Source organism: Montipora capricornis, chromosome 8 (genome assembly GCF_036669925.1).
Source record: "Montipora capricornis isolate CH-2021 chromosome 8, ASM3666992v2, whole genome shotgun sequence".
Taxonomy (NCBI): domain Eukaryota; kingdom Metazoa; phylum Cnidaria; class Anthozoa; order Scleractinia; family Acroporidae; genus Montipora; species Montipora capricornis.
In genome coordinates, this window is record NC_090890.1 from 7,521,469 (window position 1) to 7,531,468 (window position 10,000).

General features: G+C 39.8%; 1 protein-coding gene across 1 annotated transcript in view; it reads right to left on the minus strand.

The window, feature by feature from the left end:
- Positions 1-10,000, minus strand: part of LOC138059342 (3'-5' exoribonuclease HELZ2-like) — a 42,164-nt gene that overhangs the window by 5,663 nt on the left and 26,501 nt on the right. Inside the window, exons 13-17 of the mRNA XM_068904925.1 lie at positions 8,861-9,004; positions 7,749-7,940; positions 6,699-6,982; positions 2,645-2,962; positions 1,623-1,841 (exon numbers count right to left, since the gene is read on the minus strand). Coding sequence (XP_068761026.1) covers positions 1,623-1,841; positions 2,645-2,962; positions 6,699-6,982; positions 7,749-7,940; positions 8,861-9,004 — 1,157 coding nt within the window. The remainder of the gene's footprint in view (positions 1-1,622; positions 1,842-2,644; positions 2,963-6,698; positions 6,983-7,748; positions 7,941-8,860; positions 9,005-10,000) is intronic.

Genomic DNA, 10,000 nt, shown 5'->3' on the forward strand with positions numbered 1-10,000 from the left:
GAATTCATTAAATAAGAAAGCGAGAGGCGATCTTTACCAATTAATCACGTCTTAGTGACGGATATCACATCCAGGTGATGAGATGGAAAAAGGTCGCAGAGAGTAATAATTTTCGTTTTCAAAGAGTGAGCGCTCCAGGGCGCGAGATGTATAGGAGGCTCGAAAATTTGGCCGAAAAGACTCAAGCTGGTTGACATTGATTGTCGGTCCAGCCTGGTTAATGTATTGTATTACTAATGTAAATTATTTATCGACATAAAGCTCAAGAGAATTTAACATACCCTTGAAAATGTGCATGTGCAATTATAAATATACATTAATCATATCGTAGACTTAAAATAGTGAAAAAGGTAAAAATTCCTTGAGAGGTTGCGTCTTCGAAACTGCAACCTCTCAAACTGTAGTCCACTCTGGATAACTAACGAATGTTCTTTTTTAATTAAAGAGCAATTTGTAGAGTTAGAAATCCCAAAAGGTCCACCAGTTCTAACCTTTGCTTCGTACACATTAATTTTCGTTTCGTATTCCCGCAAATCGAATACGTTTAGAAGAACAATTCTGAAAGCAGCCTCCGGCAAGAATGAGCACCCGTGAAGGCCTTATTTGCTGCGTTTGAGCCGTAACTAAACGTATTCGTTTATCCGAAACGACAATTAATGCGTAATCCTAGGTTACTTATGGTAAAGATATCTAGAGAATATTACATGGCCGCGCGGGGACATGAATTTTATCTTCGAGCACTAATATTATCTCTCACGAGTGAGCACAGCGAACGAGTGCGAGATACTATCAGCACGGGTGTGATGGTCTGTTTATTATATAGATACAGAAACCCATAAGGGTTGAAACGTGTGACGCGCGTTCACAGCTTCCGAATATTCAGTGCGAACTGATTGGTTGAATGTTTCAGAGCTAAATACCATATTTGGAAACCCCTCGCTCCTGTTGTTCCAAATATGGTACTTAGCAAATTGAATATTCAGGAGCTTGTTTCCCAGCACACAAGGGGCCGTTACACGTTTCAACCCTTATGGGTTTCTGATAGATACTGATGAAATCATCAGATTAAAAACAAACGCTAAAATACGCATGTTGTGTAACATAAAACTAGATATGAAAATTATGAAAAACAAATCATGATAATAACAAATTGAGTCATAAACACAGAAAAATTATATTACAGCACAAAAGTATCTTATAATGAAGGGGAAGCTCGCTTTTCATTGGCTATCCTCACATGTGAAAGATAACAATGATGTTATCACTACGCGATATGATTTTTAGAAAACGGAAAATCCTAGTATTTCATCAGTAGCTAGATAACATCGACTCGGGGGATAGTTTAATCGACTTTCCAGGAACCCGGGCTCAAGCGTTAGCGCAAGTAGTATGGATATGTTTCCACACTAGGAAAGAGAAAAATCTCTCAGGGTGAGGGTTGAACCCACTGAGATTTCAAGTGCTACAATTATCATAATTGTTGATTCTGTCGTTACCTAGTGCTGCGCTGCCCCTTTCCCTTTCAGAGAACTCAATTATCACAAGGACATACATAATATTCAAATTAAATTTGAATGAGCTCCTTCACTCAATCATTCGAAAAGTACTTCAAGTGTACTTACCACTTTTCTAACTTCTTTCATATTTGCCTTTGAATGTGCATTACTTTGTGACGTTTTTATAGCGCTGGCCTCCTCTTCGCCCTCAACATGACAGAATGCCATGGGACACGAGTTTTCTGGCCAGAAAGACTGCAGGGGGACCGAGTTTGGCACTGATCGATCCGTCTTGAGTTTTTTACCATAAAAGTAAGTCGAGGGAAATCGGCAGATTTTATCGTGCTGTGAATTAAAATGAAATAATCACGTAATCATCAAGGTTTCAAGTTAATAAAAACTGAGAACAATTGTTCCACGGAGTAGGCTGAGCGGTTGACTGGTTAAGACGTGAGACTCTCAGTGGGGAGAAGACCTGGGAACGAAGTTAATGAAGTTAATACCCCGCTGACCGATGCCAGATTTCTTCAGACTGGTACTCATTTAAACTCTTCTATACAATTCAACTCATTTGAAGATTCACCTTCCCAGTCCTTCAATATTATACATTCCGGCATAGTCACGAAATGAAGTGTAACCAGAGTGTCAGGATTTCGATCATGTCATGAGAGAGACAGACAACTTTTCAAAAAAATTGTTCTATTTATTTTCCAAATTTTTGCTCTGCTTCAGAGGCTGATCTTCACCAAATGGACCGTTGACCAGTACTAAGTAGTACTAACCAGGTTATTACCGGCCGGCCATCTGTGAATGGCAAAAATCATACGCAAAAATCTGAGTGCTTTAATGGTCCAAGGCTCGAACCTGTGATAGGCTGTTACCTCTACTAGTAGTACAGGAGACTCGCGGGAAGTGCACTATTAAATCAGATTTATGAAACAATCGTCCTACATACTGGCCATGGTTGGACTTCTTTTTGCCTCTGTTCAAGATGCGTTCAAAGCTTTTTTACTATTTAAGTTATGTTTAACAGTGGAAGAAATCGTAAATATCAAGGTAATCGGAAAAGCTTCGTCTCTTAATCCCTCCCCGGATCAAAAAGAATTTTTTCAGTTCTTCTGTTAAACAAACACCAAGTTTTTGCTTACCATTCTATACTGTAACTCCAACATCAAGGCTTTTCCGGATAGCCGTTCAAACATGGACACACTCAAACCAAGCGTTTTTGCCACCTGATCCTGAATGACTGGCTGCAGCTGCTTGTGATCACCAATTAGAACTACTTGTCGAGCTCCCGAGTACGCCATGGGCACGAGTGATTCAGGCTCCAGGCACATACCGCATTCATCCACAATACATTGCTGGATATTGCAGGAAGTGGTTATTCTTGGTCTACCGGCTGCTGCGCAAGTGCAAAGAACAACGTGCACCCTCTGAAGTGCCCAATTCTCGGCCTCACCGATTAACTAATCAATAAAGGATAATTAACAATTATTCTTTCAAATCGAGGTAAATATTCTGCCACTATTCAACGAGAGTGAAAAACATAATTGTTTTAGTATATACACACGAAGTGATCTCAACAACACTCGATCTCAACCGTTGCAGAAAGAAATCATTCAAAGTCGAAAAATTGACATTTCATGCATGGAAAACGTGCAAGCGGTACAAAGCATGCCCGAAAGCGTTTACAGAAGCTTCAAACATGGCAAATCTAAATAGCCTTCAGTGTTAAAAGCCTCGTCACAAACTAGCAAAATGGTCATTACCCTCCTCGTCACAAACTAGCAAAATGGTCATTTAACACCGCAGTGCTGAGAGCACTCGCTTCCCATCAATGTGACCCGGGTTCGATAGTTTGTTGGTTCTCTACTCTACGCTGAGAGGTTTTTCTCCGGGTACTCCGGTTTTCCCGTCTCCTCAAAAACCGACATTTGCCTTTGTGTTAATTGGTAATTTCAGTTTACAGTGTCCCCAATTAGTGCTCCAGCTCTAAAACGACTAGACACTTAAATAAAGTTCCTTTTCTTTCCTTTTTCCTTTCCGTTCAAATCAGGGCCGTTTATACGAGAGAAAATAAGCCGCGGCTCACTCTGGCCGCGGCTTACATAAGACGCGAACACCCCGGATAAATGGTACAAAATCTATGTTCACGGCCTTCTCAAGCCATCCTGGCCTGGGAGTTTATATTCGTATAAATAGTTCCTTTCGCGGCCAAAGTAAGCCGCGGCTTATTTTCTCTCGTATAAACGGCCCTATTTTCACTGTCAACGGCGGCTCTAAGAGGTGAGCGTTGCTTTGTTGTAATAAGACGCGTCTTCTTTTCTTGCAGCCATGTAGAACTCTCTTAAACCTTTTTTTCTAATTCCTCTTTTCCATTTCCTCGATTTCAGTAACAAATTCGTTTTGCTAGGATAACCAATATACAAAATAGAATTTTTCCGAGCGAAACAAATCGCTGGCCCTGCAAAGCTGATGATGCTTTTTTCAATAATGGAGATGATAGATGTGGGTGGTCTATCGATTGGGAAGTGAATTTAATGTGTATAGATTAAAGTGTAGTTAGAGTTTTTCTCCAGTCTTGTGTTTCTCATATAGTTCATGTTTTTATTATACTATACATTTGTAGATTCGTTGTAGTATCCTTTGTGCAATAACAGTAGACTCACTGTATTCTATTTCACTAGATTTATCATTTTGGCATATGATATAGCAAGAGATTATTTATCTCTTGGATATACTTATCAACAAAATTAGCGATGTTATCATTGGAGCTTTTTTCATACTGGGGTGCATCCTAAAAACAGAAGTTATAAAACATGGATGTGAGGAGATCTTCTTTGCATGCTGGAATTCAACCCCAGAAAAAAGTTAACTATTTCCTCCATAGGCATTGCATCACTCCTCAAAATATCATCACCAACAAACAGAAATTGACCTTCTCCTGGTGCAACACTTAAAATATCATCACCATGTTCAGTCATATCAGGTTATTGTAATAAGGTGTCCATTTCAGGGATGGTCCTTCCTTTATTTCACACCAATCATCCACGTCATCATAATTTGTATCATAATTGTTTTCAGTACTGGCATTTTCTTCCTGTTCTTCATTCTCAACAAGCAGATTGTTTGAACTATCTGTGACAGGTTGGCAGACTTTGACAACTGAATTCTAACCATTCTCCATTTTCATTTATTGAGTTTAAAATTTCGAGCCAATTTTGTTGATTTTCTTTGCCTTCATTTTGGAATTATTCACCTGTTTTCTTTAGATAACTGATGGGAAACGGTCCAAAAAAAGCAGTCGTCTCTGGCACGAACATCGATATAATGGTCTCATTCCGTCTTGAGCTTATCTTCATAGTATCAAATAACAACAATTTGAGGGACCCGGGCTTAAGTCTAAATCATGGCACATCGATATCTTCTTATGCTGAGCTTACCGTAATTTGAATAACATTAACACACAACTGGTGATTTCTTATGCTTAAAATTTCTGATTCGAAGACACCGGTATCACACATATGAATGTTTGACTCAATTTTGACAGCTGTTTGCGATATAATACGGTTAATGTTGCCTGCATAGTAGATTTCTTTGATGATCAAAGAAATATAAACTTCGATTAAATGCATACAGATCTTTCACTTGCACTGTTAACAAATAAATATTGAGCGACATATATATAATTTATGTACGATCTCGCTAACATTCTTCCAAATAGCCTTGGTCTTCATGGCCGTAGCTAGCGGAGGGGCAAGGGGGCCAGTTGTCCCCCCCCCCCCCCCACAAAAAAAATTGGGACAAAGTTCTTTCTGATGTATTGAGCAGAAAACCTGAAATTTGCTGAAATTACCTTGTTAGCTTGAAACTTTTCACAACCGATCGCTTGTCGTTATGAGACAGGGGAGAAGGGGGCAGCAATATTCGAATACAACACGTCATTTCCACTTCTATAGTTACTCACGTATTAGCCGATATCAAAAATACCATAATACTCTATGTTTGTCCCTCCAAAATTTTGCATAAGCATTGTTTCCAGTTTCTCTTGGGACCGTTGTAAGTCCTAAGAGAAAATAAAAACAATGCTTATGCAAAATTTTGGAGGGACAAACAAAGATTTGATATCGGCTAATACCCTGGAATGAGTAGGGATTGGTTATATACACGGTAGGCTCCCCAGACCTTTCTCGGGTATAATGATAAAGTATTGTGTGGTCGCCATTTAAGCATCTGAAGGGATCCGGAACCTGAGGTGATTTACCAAATGAAACAAAACTGACGGAAGTGAACGAACCTGGCTTCATTTTAAGTAAGTTTCCTGAGTAAGTATTTATATCGTCGATGCTAAGCCATAACTAATTTTTAAGTAGGAAAACTTTAGGTAGGAAATCCAATTCTTGGATTTCACATGACATAACATGACATGCTGGTGTCCCGATCCAATCCTCCGGGAATTGAAAGCTATTATTATGCTAACGTCTTCTTTTGTTTTCGTTGAAAAACATGGCTGTTGATCACGTGAGTGAAACCCAAGAATTGGAGAAATCCTAGACTTACCTGGTAGGATTAACGTTTACTTTTGATTAGCATTTAATACCTCTGCATTCATTCAAAATTTTCTGAAAAATCATTTCTTCAGACCTCGCTTTATTGCCCCGCTCCAGTCAAAAATTTCTAGCTACGGCGTTGGTCTTATTATACAGTCATACTTGTTTCCATGACGGACCTATCGAAATTTAATTTCGAAGAACTAAGCTTAATTAATTCCGCAAGTTGGAAACATGCAACGTGCCTTGCTCTTCTCAACAACTAGTCGTTTCGCCAACTATCAGTTTGCAGACATCTCGGGTCAGTTCACCAACGTCTCATTGACCTTAAAAGCTTCCTTACCACTATAACTTTGGCTGTGGATCAAACCCCAGAACTAAAAGACAATGGCGGGTCGATCTCTCAGCAAAAACGCTGAGTTAGCCTCATTATTATTCGGCTCGTCTGGAAAATCTGCCGTAGGTTTCACAAAGAACAGAAATATTAATTTAAGAAACATTAATTATACTCTCGCCGTTCCTTTTCATCTTTTCCGAACATCACATGATTATTCATTTTGCTAACAGGATTCAACGCTCTTTCCCCACATCACGATGCTCGTTCCTGCGCATGCGCGCATCCACTCGTAAAAATAACAAAAAAAGGACTTACTGTGCGATATTCTTCCACCTTAGAGTTACTCGTCTTCACGCCATTCATCCGGTCGTCGTTGAAGCCGCGCTCAAATTCTCTTAATTGACCGGCGAACGGGCACCCATCTCTTCGGATGACGTGATGCAACGACACAGCCTTAAGTTCTTCGTCTATTTCTTGAACCTCATCCTCAGTTGAAATTCTCAGGGGCTTGCGTTTGTTTGGGATGGGAAATTCAGCTTGTTCTTTTACATCACCATATACACGAAGAATCTTAATGCCAGGAATTTTGAGCATTTTATCTTCGCAGGAAAAAACGATAGTGAGAAAAAGCTCATTTCAGATGATTTCTCGTGAAGAGTGTAGCTAAGTGGTCTTGGGTATGTCATTCGTGGCTATGTTAAATTAAAGGGTGGCGCGTAACATTTGATTATACATGTCAAATAAAACTGCACACCAAGAGTCATGATAACGTTTCCCCTTAAGGGTAAGAACTGTCTTACCAACATGCTAAGGTTTCGTTCAGTATTAAGATTAGGTTAGGGTAGGGTTGGCACTTATGAAGTCTGCACAATGTAGCGGGACTTTACAGAAAAAGCCTTCTATTTTCTAGCCTGCAATGCAGGCTCATTTTAGCGCAAAATATTTGGCCTGCAGCTTGAATATTTGAAGCCCGGGAAAACGCCTACACTAGATGCTACCCATTTGATCGCTTACAGTCAAATAATAAAAAACTGATAAATATATGAGTAGAGCAAGGTAGCATTTAGATCTTTTGCCTCACTATTTTGCTCAAAATTATCCCGGCATAATGTAGACAGCCTTATAAGCTAAGTGAGGCGAAATCTTCTCAAGATTTCCTCTATACGAGGCTCCAGGCGAAGTAATTATTTTGAACACCATTTGATGCATCTAAATTAGAGAGACCTGCACAATTTCAAGTTCTACCAGCCACAGAAATTCAATTGTAGCGCACCGCACCCGTTTTTTAATTTGAGAAGTTCCTTGCAGTATGCATGAATCCCGACGAAGCTATGAATTTGTTGTTTGTTAATTTGTATTACTTACGCGCCACAACGTCCACAGACTTGTTGGAAGGTCCACAGTAAATGACCTGAGGTGGTGCAAGCCGTTTGGTATGTTGTGAACTGTTTGAATCAACCGCTAAGTCATTACATTCTTCGTCCTGTGCTCGAAGCTGCATATTTCGTTTCGTGAACCAATAGGCTATATGAACGCCTGTGACAGTTTTCCCGGTTCCTGGAAAAGAAACAATTACATAAACTTTTACTTCAAGATATTTTCAGATGGAACATGTCCAGGCAGGATTGCTTTAATTTTTCAGTTGGAATTCAACCAAATCAGTTTCAAACCCAAGCATTCTTTACCTCAGCTTTTTTTTTTTTTTTGCTAGTTTTTTTTTTTTTAATGGGTGTAATACAGGATGCTGGTGGGACCAGCGACTATTGAGTTTCACGATCTGACGTTTTCCGTTTACAGCAATGGAGCCATTGTCAGAGTGGGGTCAGGCACCTAGCAAGTTCAGTGCCGTATTTGATATCAGACACGCTTCCGCCAAAAGCTAGTTTTTAAATTATCAGACGATGTTCAACGACACAGTATTAACCCAGCTCCTGATATATCACCAACCTCCATTACAGTCTCTCCATTACAGTTAAATCGGTTCGAAGAGTATTCTTGAGAACGGTTCACTTATAAGAATAGTATGGGGCAGTCGCGGCCTAGTGGTTACGGCGCTTGCCTTGAGATCCGGGACTCCCGGTTTCAAGACTCTTTCTGACCTCTCGGTGAAGTTGTGTCTGGTAGTCCATCGTTCAGTTTCTCAGCTACACTTGTAAATAGCCAAATGGTTTGCCTTCGGCCAGGTGGAATTCTTAACACTTTTTGTTGTTGTTGTTGTTGTTGTTGTGTTCTGTCGTTTAGTTGATCGTGTTTCATTGGCCCTGAAAAGCCCCTATGGGGATTGGTCAATTAAGTATGTATTGTATTGTATTTAACAAATGAAGAAGCCTCTGTTCTCTTGTAGAGCAGACACGCTGATAGAGCACGAAAGAAGTGTAGGCGAAACACGAGACGTAGTCGAGTGTTTTCCCTGCTCTTCTCTCCTCTTCTCTTATAATCCTCTCTTCTCTTATATATGTTATAATAGCTTTACTCACCAGGTGGTCCCTGGACAAGGGTAAAGGCTTTTGTGAGCGCATCTCTGACTGCTTTTTCCTGGTACTGATTCAGTGGCTTAAGCCCACAAAAAGGATGCTTCTTCACAATCGAAAGACTGGAAGACGGTGGGTTATCAAAGTTTCCTGAGGAGACAGAAATGTTCAGTTCTTCGTAGCTTTAAGGTACTCTTGTTCAGATAAACGACAGTTAGAGGCTTAGCTCCATCGCACTTTTGTGCATGCTTCTTTGTCAGCCACTTAATCGGCATAATTCGCGTGGGTTCAAGCATTTTCAGTTCGTGTGACCCTGGATTATGGACTAACTCGCCATTGGATATTAGACCTACTGTTTTAAATCTTAAACGCAAGCTTTTAACACAATTTTTTTTTCTTTAATGATAGTGAATTGTTAGGTGCTGATTGGTCAATGAATAGGGTATTTTTTCTTAATTTTGCTCACGATTGGTCGAGTGCCAAAAATACTCGCTCCTGATTGGCTGAACGCACCGCTTCCTCGTTCAGTGGGTTTCTTCATTTTCAGCAAAACAACTTCGTCTTCTTCGAAGTTTGTCTTTTAATATATTCGCGTCGCATTCGCTAAAATGCCATAAAGGATCAAGAACTAGGTACTCCGGAAGGTGAATTTTTGAGTGATAAGAGTAAGAAAAAAGATTTTTCTCATGAAAAGCATAAAAAAATGATCGACTTGCATGGCGCCCGGCGTAGCGGGAAGTGAGGATGAAAAACAATGATGATTCAACGGGCTTTCACGTTTTAACCATGCCATCTTGCACCTCGCCAAAAAAGGTCACCGAACATTTTGCCATTGATGGGAGGAACGAGAGTCTCAAACTCGGTGGAAAAAATTCTTTCTGTGGACAAACCGTTTGCTTTTTTTACGGATGCTTGTTTTTAAGTGGATTCTTATTTTCAAGTGGTATAAACCTCAAAAGCACAGGTGAATTAAATAAATTAAATCTTAACATTTGGTTTAATCGTTGTTGCTTTTGTTCAGGAATGAAACTCTAATTTTTTTCTCGAGTCCTTATAAATAGCTATCATCTGTTACTCGTTTTGGAAGTAAGAAGTAGTTGACTTGTTTGTCTAATTGTTTGCTTTGTTTGCGAGCGAACGAGTGTT